Source organism: Myiozetetes cayanensis, unplaced genomic scaffold, assembly GCF_022539395.1.
Source record: "Myiozetetes cayanensis isolate MyiCay16 unplaced genomic scaffold, myiCay2020 scf14, whole genome shotgun sequence".
NCBI classification, from domain to species: domain Eukaryota; kingdom Metazoa; phylum Chordata; class Aves; order Passeriformes; family Tyrannidae; genus Myiozetetes; species Myiozetetes cayanensis.
The window spans coordinates 144,330-164,901 of NW_026087048.1; the positions used below are offsets into that span (position 1 = coordinate 144,330).

Here is a 20,572-nt window from a genome sequence, read left to right on the forward strand (position 1 = left end):
CAAGGCGCAGAAAAGACCACACGTCACAAAATTTGCCTTCTGTGTCCTTTTCTTGCAAATACCAGTATACACCTGATGTTTGGGCTGCTGGTGGTAAGGAATATCCAAGGGCAAGAGTGTGGTACAAGTAAAGTTCTGCTCTTGAAAGAACTGAAGTTTAAATGTGAAATTAAATTAGATTATACTTTGATGTGCACCTTCCCACTCAAGAGTCAAGATGCTGACTCAAGTAGGACAAGAGTGCGGAAGCCCTTCTACTGTTGATTTCCTTTTTATTTTTTTGTGGAACAAATTAGAGCTAGTGTGCAGCAATGTGAAATAATATTTGCAGAGGGGGGAAATACAGCCAAGTGGTATTTTTGTTACCTTTCTTCTTTGCTTCTTTTTGAACTTTACACTCTTCAGGTGAATTTGTTCTCCTTTGTCAGTTAAAGCCTTAACTTGATTTAGAATGTGAAGCTTGAAGAGATAATGTAACAGATGGGGCAAGACTTAAACTTCTACTCTAGTAATTTCCTCTGGTCTGTAACCTTTTTGTTATTTTCTTAGAATTTATTACATTCAAAATGTTGACGTTCAACAGAGATGCTTTCTGTAGTGCAAGGAGTCCTGGAGTAATACAGGGGTGAGGTAAAGGTTGTGTAAACTTGAGTACATTTTTAGTTTGCAAACTCGAGTTTCAGGTTAGAGTTTTGTAGTTTTTTCATTCTTGCAGTTTTTAAGTGAAAGTATAATCAGATCAACTTTCAGAAAAGGAGAATTTTGCTCTTGTTTAAGGGCTTCAGGTTTGCCAATTCTCCATTTTTAAATAGGGTTCCAGGTAGGTGGAAGATACAGTTCTGTAGAAGCACAGTGCATATTTTAAAATAGCCTTGATCATTTCTGCCTGCATAGTTTTCTTGTCTGCTTGGGAATGTGCATTCCAGAGTGGTGATGAATGGACATGATGCAGTTTTGGTCGAGAATATAATCCTGTATTGTTGATATACTAGAAATTGTGGGAATAGAAGTTAGTGTCTTGTGGTTAAAGCTGCTGGTGAGGCAGTTTGTTCCACTGAAATGAGTTTATTTTTAATTGCTGATCTAAATACAAAAGTAGCTTTGTGACCATTTTTAAGGTTTAACCTTTGGTTTTCTGGGTATGGTGTTTTTTTTTTTCCTTGATGTGTCTGTGTTTTTAGTTATACTTGGGCTTTTTTACCACCTTAAAACTCAACTGGAGAAGTAGAAGGTCAAGTGGAAACTGCAAAAGAAAGGCCTTGAAGGTATTTGATCTGAAAGATAGTTTTGGTTATTAAAGCTTTCTATGTAAAATTCAATGCTAGTTCATCTACAGTGGTGGCAATAATTGAAGGTCTACCAAATGGATTTTCATGAGAAGAGGGCATTCCATTGCTTTTGAAATGCGTTGTTTTGCTCTGTATGCATAAGGCAGCAGCCTCTGGGGAGTTCTGATCTGGTCAACAATTACTGCTCTTGCGCATGGTAGTGAGTTCCCTTGTTGAGTTCTCTGCTTTGATGTGCAAACAGGAATGAAAAAAGTCCTAGCTGTATGTCTGTAGGATGGGATGGGAAAAGATATGATGGTTATGTAAATGTGAATAGCTGCAGAGGTCAGTTTGAAGCCTGTATTACAGCCTCTTGCCCAGTAATTACTCTGTCATTTTGTTCTGGTGACTGTAGCCAATGCCTTTTCTGCCCTGGCTCCCTGAGGGCGGGGAAGGAGATTGGGTGTTGGCTCCTGACTCAGTGAGTGAGGAATGGCTGGGGCAATTCTTCAGTTTGGGCTTCATGGGAGTTCAGTGACTTGAAGTGGGGATAGGGATGCATTCTACAAAACAGAGAATCCAAACCCCTCAAGCCCCAGAACATTCTATCTTAAACAGTGCTTGCTTTTCCTAGCTTAAGTTAATGTATGGTGATTTGTGTCCAGCTTTTCTGAAGAGGTCTGGTTGTGAACCACTGGCATAGTGAAAGGCAATGGCAGGATTGCTGCCAGTAGAAAATCAAAGAGAAGGATTGTGACCAGGGCAGCTGACAGTGCTGGGCAGTGTCTCAGGCTTGGTTTTAGTGCCTCTTGTCCAGTCTTGACTCCTCATGGGAGTTGGTTTCATTGCTGCTTTTCTAAGAAGATGAGGAGTTATGATTGGAATAAAAAGATGTTTTGAGCGTGTTTTGGGTGGCAGGGACATCTCTGTTGCTGCTCTGTGTCCTTTTAAGGGAAGGGAAAGAAAAGTGTGGAAATGTCTTGCTGATTCTTTTGGAGCTGCTGTTATTTTCTTTTGTGCTTGTTAGTGGCCTTGTCTCTTGAAGAGAAGGAAACAGATCGTTAAAAAAAGGAAAATATTAGTAAATTAGAAGGTAGAAAAGTATGCACGTGTTTTCCATAAAACGTTTGTAAGTCTTCCTGTGGTAAAAATGAATCTTCTTTTGCCTTCTGAAGGGAAGCTCCCATATTTTGCAAATATCTAATAGTATAGCCAGGATTAAGATGAATTAAAAAAAAAATCTCATTCTATAACTGGCTGTGAATAAGCAATTGTGTTAACCAGGAAAGCAGTGAGGGTTATGAAAGCATCTGCAGGTCTATTGTTATATGGAAGGTGTTTGTACACTCACAGTCAATGAATAACCCACTGGAGAAGTTTTCTGCTTTTATTTTGTTAGCTTCTCTTCCTGCCTGCTTGTTTTCCACCTCAGGAAAGCCATCATCAGTGCCAGACTGATTCCTTGATTCATTCAGAGTAGCTTTGCAAATGAAGGGGAGATCTCTGGGAACAAAAGTAGCCCTAAGCTTAGGCTTTTCCTGCTCCTTAACCCTTTGTGTAGTCAAGCAGCCGCCTCAAGGTGCTGTTTTAATGATATACTCGATATACTCGTTCTGACAGGAGAGTTTGCTTCAAGTCCCGTTCCTGGCTGTTGTGCTTTTCCTCATCAGTGTGGTTGGGCACCTGTTCCGTTCCTTCATACAATGACTGAATTCCTCCTTTCTTAGACCACATTCACCTCTTTGCACCCCTCTTTTGAAACTGAACCTTCACAATCATTTTGGTTTTTCTTATCAATAGAGGATAATTTTAATTTATATTACATAGACAGTAAAAAGAAGGGTGTAAAGGACTGTTGAAAATGAAGATGTTGATTGAGCTGTAGGAGAATTCTCCTTGGGATTTGGGAGTTCATCTTTAGGTGTGTGGGCTGCTGAATGCAATGGAACAACTTGGTATAAAAAAGCAGAGGACTTCTCCCCCCCCCCCTTCTCCTGCACTATATGTTCAGAACTTAAACACTGCTTTTACTGACTAATATAACTTAAAGGTTTTTTTCTTTCTATGTCTTCAGCTTATTACCCAGTTTTGAGTTCTGTCAGTGCTGTGTCATTCAGCTTTGTGATTGGATGCAAGGACAATTGTAGATTGCTAACTTTTTTTCTGCATCATTTATTAATCGTTAATATGTTAGCTTTAGAAGAAAAGTTTTTTTCAGGAGGCAAATCCCAGAACAGACTGACGTGCATATAGACAGGGAGAGACTGGAAGACAATTGTGAAGTAAAGTGTCGAAGTGTACTAAATTGTGCCTGCTTAAGCAGATACCTCTTCGAGTCAGATATTTTCAAAAAATAGGAAAATCCATTTCATGGTGAAGTAATACAAAACTAGATGTTAATAGGATGGGGACAGTCCTTTTTACTGAGGAAACGTATGTTTTCTGCTTCCCACAGCTTCTTGGCTGATAAGAAAGTTAGGAATGTTTACCTTGCTGATAGCTGAATAAGCCTTTTGAACACTAACATTAATCACTACTGTAGTGTTTGTTACCTTGCCTGTCCGTCTCTGGCCAGTGGGTTATGGCAGTGCTGCTCTAGTTCTCGTTCTTTTCTCTCAGCGACTTCTTGGACTTTTTTCTCTTCCTCTCTCAACTCACAAGCACTGCACTAGAAAACAAAACAGAACCCTGCATTTTTTAAACCAAACTATTTGTTACCATTGTCTCCTTACTCCAAAGTCAGTAACAACTTTCTAATCAAACAAGTTACTCTTTTTCCAGGAACTGTGATATTTAAGTGTTCATCATCTCTTCGTCTTTGAACTCCTGCGTTTCTGTATCCTTGGCTTCGAACTGACTTTCTTTGAGTATGTGAAGTTAATGTGAGCTCAGAGTTGTACTGTGTTCTGCAGATGCTTGAGCAGCCATGTGACTGCTAAAATTGAATCTTCTTAACTGACAGTTACCCGAATTGAGGGTGGGAAGATACCATCTGTGTGTGTGGTTGTTCAGGATAAGGAAGGACACTTAACCTGAAATTTCCTACTAAGAGTGATTGCTTGAGATTCAGAGGAAAGAAACTTGTACCTCTAAATGGGAGGGGAAAAAATCTTACTGCAGTGACATATTTCTTCTTACTGAGATTCAAGGGGTAAAATATCAGAGAAACATCCCCTGCCCCTGAATCCTGGAACTACCAAAGTAGTTGTTGACTGTTTCTGAGGCAAAAAGTAGTATGTGTTTGGGTGACCTGCTTTTCGAATTCTTATCTACCAAATTCTTCTAAAATTAATTGTAAAATGTATTATTTGACTGTGGCTGTGTGGGCTTTAAAACACAAAACCAGAACAAGCAAACACCCTCCCCACCCCAACTTTTTAAAGAGAAATTAACTTAGGTATGCTGCCCTTTTATTGTCAAGCTGGAAGATACCAAGGCTGTAAATCTGAATCTGTAACTGGAATTTTAATGCAAGGCTCTTAAATGTGGGTTGGATCTGATTTGATATTTGAAAGCTCTGAGTAGTGTCTTGGAAAATCATCCCAACTCTGTCTTAGTGGGATACTGCTGCCTGTCCTGAGGCTCTCCTTTGACAGATTTTCAGAGTATAATGATCTAAAATTATACTCTTGGTGTAAGTGCTTGGTAACTGGGTTATGATTTTCTGGATTAAAAACAAGGTAAGACAAATTCTGGCTTGAAGTGCTTCAATGCTTTTGATTGCTGCTCTGATGTCTGTATTCTTGTTGGTAATTTTTTGTGACCATATCTCTTACTATGTACATTTTGGCTTTGTATTTTTTGATTAAAAAGCAATAGACAGATACATAAGCCTGATTTCGGTTTGTGTAAAGCTAATACAATATCGTTTTGTTTTCTTTGGTACTGATACTGTGCTCTTCTCCTCCTCCCCCCAGGGGAAACACCAAGCTGGAATAACTCCAACTAATGTTCTTAATGAGTGACATTATGACAGTAATGCCGAGCTGTGTGTAAGAGCAGAGATGGTGGTTGTGTCTGCAGTTGGATGATAGGATTTGGCTTCAGAAATGTGCTGGAAATGTGACTTACATAGAATCAGAGAGTAATTAAGATTGGAAGGGACTCGAGTTCAGCTAGTCCAATCCTGTGCTCAAAGCAGTTCTCACGAAATCTGGTTTATAGAATAATTGTAGAACAGTGGGGTCAGACAGAGCTCTGGAGATCCTCTAATCTAACTTCATACTCCAGGCAGGGTCAGCTACAGCAGAGTGCCCAGGATCTCATCCAGATGAGTCTTGAGCACCTTCACGGAGGATGCTCCATAGCCTTCCTGAGCAGTGTGCACCACCATTTGATCACCCCTGTGGCTTTAAAACAAAGACAGGTAGTATGTGGCTGGAATTTCCTATTCTGACCTGTGTCAGTTGCTGTGGAACTGTCGTCACAGCTGTGTGCAGGTCATGGGAGGCTGCAGTTTGAGCTTTTACGTTCACAGGACTGTCTCACAAACCATACCACGAGCAGTTGCTGTTGTTGGAATTGAGATGAACTAATGAGGGTATGGATACAGGTAGAAATGGCCACATACATACCTGTAACAGCTGCATGAGAGTGATGTGAGGGAGGGGATGTTTCTGAGGATGGAAACTAGTAGGAGAGGACCGTGTGCTGCTTAAGCAGTTACTTGTAGTAAAAGGAGTGCTTTTCAAGTTGCATCCTGAAATTTAAAGAATTAAAATATTACACGAGTTTCTGGAAAATCTTGGATTTGAAATGATTGGGGAAAAAAATCAAATCTGAGGTAAAGTTGATCTTTATTTAAAGACAAGACAAATACTTTCAATTACATGTTAAAACTTATACCGTAAATTTGGAATCTTTAGGTCCTAATAATACTCACCTCAGACAGTATAATAGAGAAATGACTTGAAACAAACGCAAAGTGCAAGCTATCTGTGCTTCTGTATGGCTTGCCACTTTGCTTTTTTAGCTTTTCTGTTCTGTTGTGATTTTGGTATGTTTTACTGTACTGGCCTGGAGTAGTGATCTGTGAAATGCTATTGCAGCTCTTTGGAGTTTGTGATCCTACGTGGTTTCACTGCCAGCTGGAAAGCAAAATGGAAAGAAGCAAAACAGACAAGCATCCCAAACTCTGAAACACAGTTTTCCCACGCCTTAGAGATCAGGAAGCCAGAAGGCTTTGCTTGGCTGCTGGCTGATACTGTTACCAGGGTGTTTGCGTGGTACTCTTCAGCTGGAGTAACTTGACCTGAGATCATTTGAGATGGATTGCATTTGGGTCTTACACTCTGATTTGTTTTGTCTTATTTCTGAGTGTCAGCCTTCTACCTTTCATGGAGAACATGGTTCACTAGGCCTGTGTCATAAACACTTCTGTAAATACTCAGATTTAACTGAGTCTGTAATCCAATATTTAATTTATGCATTCTGTCCTTGATTAGGACTTTTCTGGAAGGGAGATCTAACACTTGAGTCTTGAGTAGCAGTACCACCAAAAAGGTTTTATGACCCTGGGAGATCAGAGAGCTGTGTGATGTGTGAGGCTTGAACTTGAGAGGCCATTCTGGAAAAGTTTTTTTGTTTTTGGTTTTGGTGTGTTGTTTTTGTTTGTTTTGTTTTGTTGTTTTTTGTTTGTTGGTTTGGGTTTTTTTTGGAGAGAGCAGTGCTCAGAAGTCAGAGCAAAAATGTCTCTTGCAGAAAAATTCTTCAGGAAAACTACAAGTTAGGGACAGTTTTAGATACATGCAGTATCCATGTGTTCAAAATGTAGCCACTTATGTTTGGAATTTGAGAGCAGGAAGCAGTGGAAATTGTATTTAATAAGGTAGTATCCAGTGGAGTGACATGTGGTTGTGGAAGCACAGGGAGAATTGTGTGGAATGGTTAAACAGCCTAGCTATTATTAAAAAGTATATGTATATATTTAGTCCTAGTTCTTCCTCTCAAGGGTTATTCATGCTGTAAGGATGACTTCTGCTGTTCAGACAGTGGGTATGTACTATTATTGTAGAGACTTTATACTTCTAGAATGATATGAATAAAATTAAGTTCATCTTATTAACTTGCAGTGTTGAAAATTCTGTATTTTTCTAAACTTGGATTGCACATTGTTACATGAAGAGCAGCTTTAATAATGGGGGTTTTCCAAATACAAACTTTTCATGAGGTAGGCTGTTGAATATAGGTGAATATTTGGGAGGAGTGGAACTCTTGACTAGAGGTTGGAACCCATGCAATATATGAAATAGGTAGAGAAAAAATTGCAGTGAGTGCTGCTTTACTTCTGGGAGGTTAGTAAATTTGTTTCTAAGGTGGTTATTTCTGTTTCAGTAGATGGTTGATGTCACCTCTGTGGATGTACGTTCAGACAGAAGGTGAGACTAAAGACTGGCTTCTCAGCTTCAGTGATTCTGTGAAAATTTTTTTTTTACAAAATATCAGAAAAGAATCCTTTAGTGGCTGTTTCCTCCTCCATTTAACACTGTTGTGTAAAAGAGATAATCAAATAGCAGTGGGTGCATGTTGTTTGCCTCTGTGGCAGTCCCTGAGCTATCCTGTCTGATCTCTCTTGAGTCTTTTCTCAAAAATGCATTCAGGGAAACAATCTTTCTCAATAGAGGGAGCAATGATCAAGTAAAAAACCAAGACACAGGCTGTTTGCAAAGTCTAGGACAGAGATACCACCGTGGTGAGTGTGAGGAGCGTGAGTAGCAGTGTGCAGTTTGCTGGGGTCATCCTGCCTCGATACCCTCCTCCTTGGAGGCTACACTTGCTCTAGGAGTTGGCTGCCAGTATTAGAAATAGCTGAATTAACTAAGGTTCTCTGTAGAGTAGCTGTGGTTCCTAGCCTATGTGTTAGAAAGACCATATCAGACAAAGCTCTCCTTTCAGTTGATAAAATCAGTCTGATAATGGGATTCTGACCTCATTGCACTAATTGCAGAGGAACAACTGTTAAAAAATTGCTCCCCCAGTCAGCTGAAGGCTATTGTGATAAGACAATTGGAGGGAATCTACTGGAATTTAAAGTGGCTGTAGTTTAACTAGGCAACGACTAAGGTGAGTATCTGTAGGAAGTCATCTTGCTCAGTGTTAGAAACAACAGGGTGCTCCAGCTGAGATCTGAGATGCTGTGTATAGGGAAATGACCACTTAATTCCTTACTCTAGGCTGACTGGGGAAGATTCGGTTTTCTTTTCTATACTTCCTCAGGAAGTTGTGTTTTTTGGATATTGGCGTGGATTGTGATGGTTTTTCCTAAGTGAATGACAAATATCACCCACTAGATACCCGACAAACTGCAGAAATTGTCACACTTGCAAATTCTAATTGTTTTGATAAGCAAACAGATATTCTTCTAGTAAGTCCCTCTAGACTTGCAAACAAACATTGGGAAACAAATGTGACTTGGATTTCCAGAATGAGTAGGAGTTTTGGCCTTACTCTGAGCTGTTCCTCCAGGTGTAGAAGTGTAAAGAAGGTTCCTCACCTCAAGAACCTTGCATTATTTTAAGTATGAAGTAGCTTTCCAAATGTGAACTAAACTATCTTCTCAAGCCTGTGGGTGGCTCCCTCACTGCTGCTAGTAACATCCTTTCCAGCTACAGTAAACTGAGCAGTGCTATTTGCAGCATGACTGCATTGCTCAAACTGGTAACCAGCAAGGTGTTGGGTTTTTTCTTCTTTTTTTTTTCCTTCGTGATGCTTGAAGGAAAAATCCTGATGCATAATTACAGAATTAATCTTTTGGAGAAGTTCAGTCTTACATATGTGCGCACGTACCCAGAGCATGTGTGAAGGTAATGAGCAATGTATGAGCAAAGGTATGTTTTTTAAAAAGAGAAATGAAAAGCCCAACCCTTGAGAAGCAGGAAAGAAATGTGTTGAGAAAGAGTGAAAAATGTTTGTTGTTTGAAGGATTCTTGTAAGCCCACAAAGGAAGCTTTCTGAGAAGATATTTACTTTGGTATGTTTATTTCTCAGGGCAATTCCAAAGGTGAAAGAGTTGAACAAGATTTGATGCTTCCAAGATTCTGAGCAAATCATAAGTTGCATTTCTTCCTTATTGATTAATTGCAACATCATATATGACTTTATCCTTTAAATAATAATTGAAAAAAACAACCCACAAACACATCCACTTGCCATATGCAGAGCTGGCAATATTACTAATTGTCCCTAAAGAAACTCCTTGTTTTAATAAAATAAATATTTTTTCCATCACTCAAGTCACGATAATATTATTCTTTCTTTTCTTCTTGTTCTTAATATGGGTAGAGGTGAATTGGTAATATAGACATAATACCTGGAGTTTGTAAAGTTCAAAGACTGTCAGTTGTCCACTTGAATTTCAAAGATACTTAAGGGCCTCTGTTAAATTACTCTAACTCTAGACTGTGGCATCTTAGAATATTCCTATATTCCTAGTTTCTGGGGTGTTAGGCTGTGTGTATTTCTCGGTTCCTGCTGAGTCACCTTATTTCCCCTAAATCAGTGGTGGATAGCTGGCTTGGCACCAGCAATCAGCAGGGCTGGTACTGTCACTGCAAACCTACACTGTCTACCTCCACCCCCAAGGTACAAGCAGTGTTTGCCATTTTTGGAGACTTGGGAATTAAGTTCTTACCAGATTCCTGAAATTCAAATGTCATGTGAAAATACAGAGTACTTTGAGTATGGTCTAAGAGCAGTATCACAAAATGGACCTCAACTGATGGTAGCATATGCTAGTTCTTCTGCCTCAGTTACGGTGTTTAGTAGGGTGAATACCTTCACAGGTCTTCATCAAACCTTTTTGGATCTTTTGTGAGTGAATGCAGTTTTTTACAGATCAGAAACTAACTCATGTAAGCAGTTTGTGTCAGAGCCAACACTCACCTCAGGCTGCCTTTGAACTGTTTCCACTGTTCCTGACTGGACTGTTTGGGCATGCAGAAGGAATAGAAATAACATATTACTTGCTTTGCTGTCTACCTAATGGATATATGATGTTTCTGAGTCTTGTGAATTCGATATGAATGTATTAGTAAAATCTAGGGGAGGTGTTAGCAGTAGATGAATAAAGGAGATAGTGTGAGCAAGAAAATGGAGAAGAACAAAGTGGACAGACTGAGCTGCTACAGAAGGGAGAAGGGCATTAAAAATGGCAGACCTGGCTGGACTGAGAAGTGGACACTGTGTCCAGGTTTAGAAAGGCTGGTGAGTTTGTGAGATGGATGTTTTCAAGGTTTGTCTTGAGGTTTTTGTGAAGTAGTAAGTCTTCTCACACTTCTCAGAAGCACGTTCCGTAGGTTGGTTGTTTTTCTTAGTCATGGCCTAGCTGTTTTTTGTTATCTTACGCTGCTCCAACTCTGGGTTTGCCAGTTCTCCCAGATCCAGTGGGAGCAGTGCTTAGCTGGTTAAACTGGGTTTTATCAGTCCTTGCCATATCCAGAACCAGTTGGTGTGTTTGCACCGAGCTCCAGCAGCGAGGCACTTTGGAGCTCAGAGCCATGGAAACCAGGTACCTTGTCAGCCAAGTAGCTCAGACTGTGCTCCGAGGGGGCCTCCGACTGCCAGCGAGGGTTGTACCTGCAGAGCGCTGCCAGGACAAGCGCAGTGAATGAACCAGGCGGGTTAACTTCTTTGTTGGCAATTGCAGGTAGAAATGAGGCAGCCTATTTCAATTATAATGTGAAGGACTGCTTTTGCAGTCCTTTTTTGGGTTCCTGTGCCATCTTTTACTGAGCAGGAGCTACTTAAAGCTTTTTGCTTCAGAAGTTTACTTGTGGAGATAATTCTTCACTTGTTGACGAGATGTTTAGCCTGAGAAGCTCTTGCCAAAACTAAGACAGAATGGGAACATCAGAAATAAGGAAGAAAATCAGTATTCGTTGACTGTTTAGCAAGCAAAACATTCTGTTTTGTTTTCAAAGGTGGCTTTGTGTGTGTAAATGGTTACTGTTTCGGTATATATCTGATCTGCTTTTAAAAAGCTGGAGGGAAATAAACTAATTCTGGGTTATAGTTGAATCAATTTGTAATGCAAAGGAGTAATGTTTGTTACTGAATCGAGGGGAAATAAAACTGTTTGAATGAAATATATCCCAATTAAGTCACACAGCAGTTTCAAGAGAAGTAAACGCTGAAAGAGAAATGAGCAGTAACGTAGCACATTCTAACCCTTGAAATTAGAGCACAAAATGTGGAGGAAGGAAAAAACAGAGCCTTTTGGGGTCAGGAGAAGAACTTGCTTTTTAAACCCAGCTGCAAATTCTGATGTTCTGAAATTGGATGAAATTTTCAGAGGTATTGATTGTGAGAATAAACACTTCTACTAGTGTTCCCTGATACAGTACAGGACTGGATTAAAAGTTGGGAGTACTTTTTGTTGTAGTGACTGAGTTGCTGTAAGTGAAACAAATTGAGAGCAAAGTAGATTTTCAAAAACCAACACTGCCATAGTACAGAGTTGTCTGTGTTCTGATTCTGTTCTTCAAGTAGCAGATTGCTTGTGAGAGGAGAGGGTATGAAGTAAACCACTGGACACTCCCTCTGGAAAGGTAGAACATGTAGCAGCAGGATGTTCGCTTTGCATTTCCTGCTGCCTTCCTGCCTCTTTTCAGGCCTTTGGCTCTGCCAGGTTTTCCTCCCTCATGCTATCTTCCCCTTTCCAAATGTTTGCTAGTTGTGGCACACTAAGTAGTGCTGTTTCAAGCAGAAATGCAGGTATGTAAATATTACCATAATGTTACTATTTAATCTAGTTACCTTAGAGAGGACCTTGTTATTTCCGCAGTGCTACTACGTACCAGAAAAATTAGCCTACGTTAAACTGTGCAGTCCATTAAATGTGACCTGTATGCATAATACAGTAGCACAGGTACTGTAATCTATAACTGGCTGCTTTCGAATTAGTGGTAATCTGCATGCAGCTAGAACAAGCAAAAGGAGAATGTAAGTATATAAGTTAGAATATAAATACAACTGTTTGGACTAGCTGTGTTTCCTGCACACTTAATGAGCAACCAAGAGAGCCCACATCACAAATGCTTCTTCAAGTGCCTCCTTTTAACTTCTTTATAGCTTCAAGTTCTGTAATCTGTGTTGCCTATTCTTCCCCCTGCCCCCATCCACAGAAGCACAGGAAATTCAGATGTGACATATAAAGACAGGAAATGTGTAATGAATGAACCAACCCTACTTCTTCTGTAGCTATTCTATATGAATATTAATGTTACTTTTGAGTGTGACTTTCTGTTTGTGATATTATACAGCTATTGGCAGTGAAATGTAATCTTTGGGACTTTTTCTTTATCCTTTTAGAGCACGACAATGGAAGAAACAGCTATATGGGAACAACACACTGTGACTCTTCACAGGGTAAGTTCATACAATTGGTTGTGTGTGCCTAATGCAGGATACTGGTAGTTTTTGAAAACAATAGGAAAAAGCCAGATGTCAGGAAGTAAAAGAAAAGGAAACTGTCATATTCCTTTGTTTAAATTTAGAAGTGTTGTAAACGCTCCATGTGATTGTAGCCCTGTTTGTTGGGTTTCAGAGATAAACCTGCCTATGAGTAACCACATCAGGAATAAAGTTTATATTACATCTGTACATAACTGAAAGGAGGCAAAAATCTACATGCTTATTAATGATTGTGCTGTAACTGTGTTTAAAAGTTTTAAAACTTTATTTGCAGGGACATAAAACAATGTAGTTGCGTGTAAATGTGTTCAAAACTGTCTTACTTGCTTACCACTTCCTTGAATCAGTGATACACAAACGGATGTGTACTTGGAATCAACAGTAGAACTGCTTTTGCATTTAGACTGATAATTCTCTTATTTAAGTTACTCTTAAATGAAATTGAAGTCTGATGGAGCTATTGTAGCTGTACAAAGAGTCAATAAGGAATGAATTGCTTAGGGAAAGTCAGAACAGGGTGGGATGCCATTTCTGGCAGCAAGTTAATGTTAAAGCAACCATGGAATTATGGTCCAAATACCTGTATTCATTCCAAAAACAGGTAGATGTGAAAGTGTTTTCTCAAGGGAGCAAGTTATATCATTTGCCTTCAGTTCTCAAGGCATTTTAAAATTGTATCTTTGGTGGGATGAATGGACCTTGGAGAAAAAAATCCGTATGCGTAGGTCCTAATGGGTAGGAACCAGAGATTTTGTGTTTGGCTGCACTTGCACATAGTCACAAGTTCTACTTATAGTACTGATGTGAAAGTTGTTCGTAATTTTGATTATGATCTTTTGCATGCTGAAGTTCTGCCAACTGTACTGGTGTAACTGTCTTGTTAGCTGAGTAAGTATCTCTTCTTTAGGTGTTGAAAGCTGATGATGTGTACTTCTTGCAGTCCTTTTTTGGATTCTTGTGTCATCTTTTACTGAACAGGAGCTATAATAACTTTGATAGCATTAATTTAACCAATTAAAAGCAAACAAAGAATGATTTCCACGTGCCAGGTGACAAAACCACAACCTTTTATTCTTATATTAAATTGGTGCTTCGAATTTCTCCTTGGCAGTGGGAAGAGGCTTTACTGGTCAATTCCAGCACTACTGTCAAAAGACTCATTAGAAACTTTTTGGGGAATAAAGGGCTTCAATTTCTAACAAAGAGTTTTTGTTCCATTTCTTTACCATCCTTACAAGTTCCCAGGCTGGATTGCTACTTAGCTCTTAAGGGATTAAGCCAGTCTCAAGTTCAGGTAAAGCTTATCAGATAGCTACAGTTCCTTTCATTGAGAGATCTTCTGGTTTTATATACTTAAGTGTAAAGGACTTGAGGAAGGAAACATGCACTTTATGTATTGTGTGGGTTTGTTCATGCTTAAAACTCAGTTCTTTCCCCCAAAGAAATGAACCTACCTTTCTGCCTCTCCTGTGCTGCCCTGCTGTGGGAGAGCAAACTAGTACAGTGCTTTTTTTTGTGTTATTTCTACGACATCTGACTGGTGAAGTTGATGTGACAGATTTTGTTTTTTTCAAATGCATTTTTTCGTTAAGATACATATTAGTATCTTGTATAATCTGTAGGGATCACCATCTTGCTATTTCCAGACACATCTAGGAGCTAGACTTAGTTTTCTGAGTGTAGTTCTGTTTATCTCTCAAGATGATAGTAGGCAGCAGGATAAAATGAAAAATAGGTGGGCTGATTTTTACTGAAAAGTTTCTTATATAAGCTCTTAAATTTTCAGAAAGATTTAGGGTTTGATTTGAACTCTTTAATTGGGAGTGTTTCTAAAGACTTTTGTTATCATATTAGAAACCCTTGATCTGACCTGTGGCTTTTTTTGACTGCTGCCTGTATATGAGACTGCATCGTTTCAGGGCTTCTGTAAAAGAAAATTAAAAGTGCGAAATTAGTCATCTTAACATTGGTTATCTGATTGGCAAATCTACTTTATAAAAAGAGTGTGTCAAGCAGCAAAGATAAGATGTACAAAGATAAGGTGTTTCTGCTGACCTTAGCCTGATTGTATTTCTTACCATGAGAGGAGAACTATGAGAATTTCTTTGTTTATGGTGTAAGAAAACATGGAGAATATCTAAATGAAGTTTGACATAAATTTCTTTGTTATTATCTCTCTTCTCCCTTTCCTTCCCCACCCAAATACAGTGCAAGCTAAATGCTGTTCATTAGAGTAATGGAAAACTGAAAGATGAAGCAGTGGCTTCAGAAAGGAGAAATACTACTGTTTCGAAAGGGCTTTTTGTAACATATTTTTGTAGGCTATTGTATGCTCTCTTTGACTAGTTAAAAAGTAAAACTCAAAGTAAATCTCAACTCTGGTCATACGTGGTCATTAATATCCTTTAGACTGTCCTCCTGCAGGGCACCAGGTTTCACTTAATCCTTGAATCCCAGCCATGATTTCTTGTTGATGTAGCTGGAATATATCTTTAAAAGATGTCCAGTCTTTCTCTAATGAATTAAAATGGATGTAAGCTGTAAGGTGTACCTTCCCCACTCCCCTGCATTTAGCCCAACTTCCTTCTTGGCAACAGTATCTGCTACCTGCTCAAATCAATTCTTGAACAGTGAATCTCCAAATCTGTTCTAATACTGTGTGTTCCTATTTACTGCCTCTATTCACTGCTTACAGGCAAAATCTGGAGCATCTTTTTACGACCTCTGCGTTAGGGGGAAATAGAAAACGGGGATTTTTCTGAGCAGTAATTAGCGTCCAAAAAACTGAATATCATATGTCTTGCAGCCAAATACAGACTACCATGTTGCTTCTGCCGTCACTGTAAGGTTATGAAACTCCTTGCTAAAGCTGGGTCATGTTGGTTGAAAAGTCTGAAAAAGAAAAGGCTATGTCTGCCAGGATGAAGTGTATGCTTTGTGGAGGGGTGGAATAGACTGAAACCTGATCTTTTCCATCCAGTGACTGTGTTTTGCGTAGTTGAAAATTTTAAAAGAAATTACTGAGCAAAATACAGCATTTAAATGATAATATCCTCAAAATGTTTTCTGGGCAGTGATGAAAGAGCTGGATCATTTGCAGATCGGTTATATTTAGAAAGCCTCTTTCCCACCCTGCTGCTTCCAGGCAGAAGTGTAACCATCACTACTGTATCTTGAAATATCTAACAGGGAGTAACTTTTCAGAGGCATTGACCTTGCTGTAGTGGCAGGTCACCCTAGAGGGAAAAGATTGAAGCGAATTATTTTTGTTAAGATGCAGATGATTTGCAAGTGCTGACAAGGTTTTGATGTATTTAATGGTACAAGTGATCTTGCTATTATTCGTAAGAACTGAGCCTGCAGTCATACTCCTGTGTGCTGCAGTCCTGTCAGTTCCTGAGCTAAGTGAGGTCAGGCTGGGTAAGTACCATCATGTGAAAGCTCAAAGATGTTGCAGGAAGTGATAGGGGTTTGAGTCAGTATCACAGCACAGTGATATGGCATGTTGTGCTTACTGAAGATTGAGGTCTTACTGATGACCACCTGAGGTGCAGGCCTTAAAAGTGCAAATTGGAACTCATTGTCTTGGAAGAGATTGGTAGTTAGTCTGAAAATCTCTGACTTCTAAAAGTTTATTTTAATCTGTCTCCTGTTATTGAATTGCATAGCAGTGATTGGTTCACTGATCTTGCTTTCTTTCAAAGACTTGTATTCATCTGATAGGACCTTTCAGTGTTGACAGAGGAATGCAAATTGTGACCATTAGATACAGGAAAGTAAAACTATTTCTTTTGTTACATTATAGGCCCCTGGATTTGGATTTGGTATTGCAATATCTGGAGGAAGAGATAATCCTCACTTTCAGAGTGGTGAGACATCAATAGTTATTTCTGATGTGCTGAAAGGAGGCCCAGCAGAAGGACTGCTACAGTAAGTGCCAGACTATACCTGGGTTCTGACTTGGGAGCCTTCATCTTTGTTGGTAGTTGCTTAACCTCCTAATTGTTTTGCTCTCAAGATACTTATCTGTAACTGTGTAGTAGGTTTGTAATATAGGTAGTTCGTTCAGGGACACCTATTCCCTAATATTTTCTTCTCAGCATAAAGTGTTTATACTGTGCATTGTGATGTTTTTCATTTAGAGAAAATGACCGCGTTGCAATGGTTAATGGAGTTTCAATGGATAATGTCGAGCATGCGTTTGCTGTTCAGCAGCTGAGGAAAAGTGGGAAGAATGCCAAAATTGTAAGTGAATTACTTGAAGATTTAAGATTCCATAGTTATAGAGCAAAAGTGAAATGGTGTAATATCTGCTGTGAAATACAGCTGTGATGGAAGAGACTTGAATAATACCTGTGTGATGCTTCAGGTTTAAATGAGGATCTTGACATGTTTATCAAGGGGGTCATGCAAAATGTTTTTTAAAATGTGAGTGCTGATGTTTGCACAGTGTGGCACTGGATACTTCAGGTTCCTTTTCTTTACTATGGTAAAGTTCTTCTCAGATTGCTGAATTGTGGGAAATGAGCTTTGTTTAATATTTGTTCACTTTCTTAGATGCACTTTTACCGAGTTTTTCAAAGGCTAGTATATGCTAAGGGACTTTACAAGCTGTTCAGGCACTAATATGATTCTTTTTATGCTCAGTAAACAGTTTGCCAAATAGAGTATAATTATCTTAATTCCTATAATTTTGTAGACTTATTTTAAGTGGTTGGTTTTTGAACTTTGCAAAACAGAACAGGTCATCACCAAAGGGTAGTAATCCAACCTTCTGTAGAAGTTTGGGGTTTGTTACAAAAAATAGAACAAAAAATAGAGAATGTTTAGAAATTTCTTATTTCGTGAAAACAGATTTCTAAGCCTTGTGGAAAAGCTTTTTTGCTGACAGATTTTTAGTGCTCTAGCGAGCTTTAATGCAGTTGAAGAAAACGTGTGATGTGCATTTGTAGATTGGCAGCGGTTCTTTAAAGTTTGCAGAAGGCAATGTGTGGCAATCTGTGCAGGGCTCTCAGTATTGTAAGTGTTCCGTGTGCCGATTTATGTAAAGAAAAGTAATTAATGGAAACTTTATGGTAGAACTTTGTTCGGTTCTGTAATACATGGCAAAGCACTAAAGAGGGCTGGGTCATTTTCTGGAAACAACTGTCTGCCTTAGTGCAAACCACCTTTGATTTTCTGCCGTGTCTTGCGTTTCTTTGGAAGATTGGGAACCTTCAAAGTTGAGGAGAATTACTGTCAATAACACACTGAGGATACACTAGATGACATGTTAAGCAGAAGAGGTTCTTAGCAGTGCCTGTAACTGATGAATGGGTTTAAACAGGGAGAGGGCATTCAAGTATGCAGCTCTGAAGACAGATTGTGTTGTGCTACAATGTCTGATTCTTATCCTTTTGCTGCTTTTGCAAAACTGCAAAAAAAAAAAAAAATAAAAAGAACTAAAACAACTATAAAACCAACTCTAAGCTGTATAGGTAAGTCTCCTCTATTAATTGGATATAACTTTATAATGAGGATGCAACAATCAGAGCATTCACAAATAGATCTGTATGTTTTGAGCTTAGCTTGGCTTTTGACATTTAATGACACCATCAGCATTACACAGCCAGAGGCTGATATCTGTTGTTGGGTTGCAGACTATCCGAAGGATGAAGAAAATTCAGATTCCAGTGACTCGACCAGACCCTGAACCAGTGTCTGAAAATGAGGACGATAGCTACGATGAAGAAATCCGTGATCCAAGGAGCAGCCGTGGTGGTCCAAGTGCCAGCAGAAGGCATGAGAAGAGCTGGGTACGAGATCGGAGTGCCAGCAGGGAGAGAAGCTTGTCACCAAGGTCAGACAGGAGGTCTGTCACTTCCAGTCAGCCTGCAAAACCCACCAAAGTAACACTGGTGAAATCCAGGAAAAATGAAGGTAACTTATGTTATTCTCTTGCTAAAACATTGGCTGGTTGTTAAATGCCAACTACTTCAGTCAGTGTTGTGTTCAGGGTTTCATGGGCTGAGCGAACAGTGCTCTTGCCAGTTTGTTTGCCCATTTTACCAGTAACTAGCTGGAAACTTAAAAACTGCTGGTTGTATTTCTGGTGGTATTTTTCATGTTCCAAAAGATGTGTCCTTAATTAAGGGTAAAGTATTATATAGTATAAACAAATCCCAGCTGTGCAGCTGGTAGTCAGCAACTGTATACCTACACTGTAGCTGAATCTTCAGTGGTTGCCTTGTTCGAAAGAGGAAAAATTTTAAGTAGCACCTAAATTAAACTATTGAACAACAGCTCTGATTATAGGCAGAGTTAGAAAAAGAGACTGATATAATGGTAAATGTGTAACATAATTCCACTACAACCCTTTGTGTGCCAAGTTCACTCTCCTCTTCGTGTTTCCTGTATTAATGTTGTATAAAGCAGTGTTACAAAACTCCAGATACCTCCCTCTTTTCTTTTTTTTTTTCCCCTACTTTAACTTCATCAGTTTTCTGTTTTGTTTTTTTTTTTTTTTTTTTATTCTCTTATATAAAGAGTATGGTCTGCGGTTGGCAAGTCACATATTTGTGAAAGAAATATCACAGGATAGCCTGGCAGCAAGAGATGGCAATATTCAGGAAGGAGATGTTGTACTGAAGGTACAGTATATGGGTGTCTGTTCAAAGGCAAAACTTATTGATATAACTCTTAAAATTGGCTATGTCAATATCATAATTATTGTTAGTAGATGATGTGTAATTTTTTTTTATTAAATTATTTTGAAGATCAATACATTAAAGCATAAATCAGTGTCTCTTAGGAAAGGAAAATTATTTAGCCTTGTGGTATTATTCCCTAGGACATATTCAGATAAATAATGCCCACTCTAAATACATATTAAAAAATATTTGGAAGAGTATGAGACTTTGGCCCAATGTGCTTGCTTGTACAGTATAATGGTGTGGAACTGTGCTATTGCACAACACTAAGACTTGCCTTCAGGTTAATACCCAGGGATTTTTGTGTTTCACCCCATCCCTGGCAGTGTCCAGGGCAAGTGGCTTTAAGCAACGTGGTCTCGTGGAAGGTGTCCCTGTCCATAGCAGGGGACTTGGAACTGGATGGTCTTTAAGGTCCCTTCCAGCCCAGGCCATTCTATGATTTTTAATTCATACTAACAATTTTTGTTTCAATACATTGTTGTGAATGTGTCAGGTGAAGGAAAACATACTCTTCCTTACTCTGAATATAGCAGTGCTGATTCAAAAAACATATCTAACCTTTAAAAGTTTTGTATTAGTGGTAGAAGCCTTGTCTTTGAAAGATGAAAATAATTTTCTATATTATATTTTGGATGAGCCCAACAGTCTTCCATTGGTAATTTGATAAATATCTCTACCTATTTCTAAATATCATCAGACAAAACACCACTGTCTTTGTTGGAGATTTGCTGGTTTTTTTTAGTAAATTTATATCTGTTTTTTTCGTACTCTATTCCAGATAAATGGCACAGTGACAGAAAATATGTCCTTAGCGGATGCCAAAACACTAATAGAAAGGTCAAAAGGCAAGTTGAAGATGGTTGTTCAACGAGATGAACGAGCCACACTGTTGAATGTCCCTGATCTTTCTGACAGTATTCATTCTGCTAATGCTTCAGAAAGAGATGGTGAGTATAAAAACTTAATTTCTAAAGAGAAAAGAATTCCCCGTGTTGTCAAGATGTGAAATACCGAAGTGGGATGAGAGAGTGGGGGGGAGAAGAGTTAGGAGTGAGGCTGTCATGTGGGTAAATTTTTGTTTGAGTGTGATTGAAATCCACACCTTCAAAAACAGTGGAGGAAAAGATACAGTCCCTATTCTTGTGATTGTTCTTTCAGGAATATTAAGTTTAGGTTTTTTTGTAATAATAAGCGTAGATTTAA

The 20,572-nt window shown here is 38.9% G+C and overlaps 1 protein-coding gene across 12 annotated transcripts in view; it reads left to right on the top strand.

Annotated features, from left to right (window-relative positions):
• The window catches only part of TJP1 (tight junction protein 1), a 191,096-nt gene that overhangs the window by 137,108 nt on the left and 33,416 nt on the right, over positions 1 to 20,572 (top strand). For all 12 annotated transcript variants that reach the window (XM_050309301.1, XM_050309290.1, XM_050309292.1 and 9 more), the window contains 6 exons: positions 12,576 to 12,632; positions 16,483 to 16,607; positions 16,820 to 16,922; positions 18,317 to 18,596; positions 19,203 to 19,306; positions 20,148 to 20,316. In XM_050309301.1, coding sequence (XP_050165258.1) covers positions 12,576 to 12,632; positions 16,483 to 16,607; positions 16,820 to 16,922; positions 18,317 to 18,596; positions 19,203 to 19,306; positions 20,148 to 20,316 — 838 coding nt within the window. The remainder of the gene's footprint in view (positions 1 to 12,575; positions 12,633 to 16,482; positions 16,608 to 16,819; positions 16,923 to 18,316; positions 18,597 to 19,202; positions 19,307 to 20,147; positions 20,317 to 20,572) is intronic.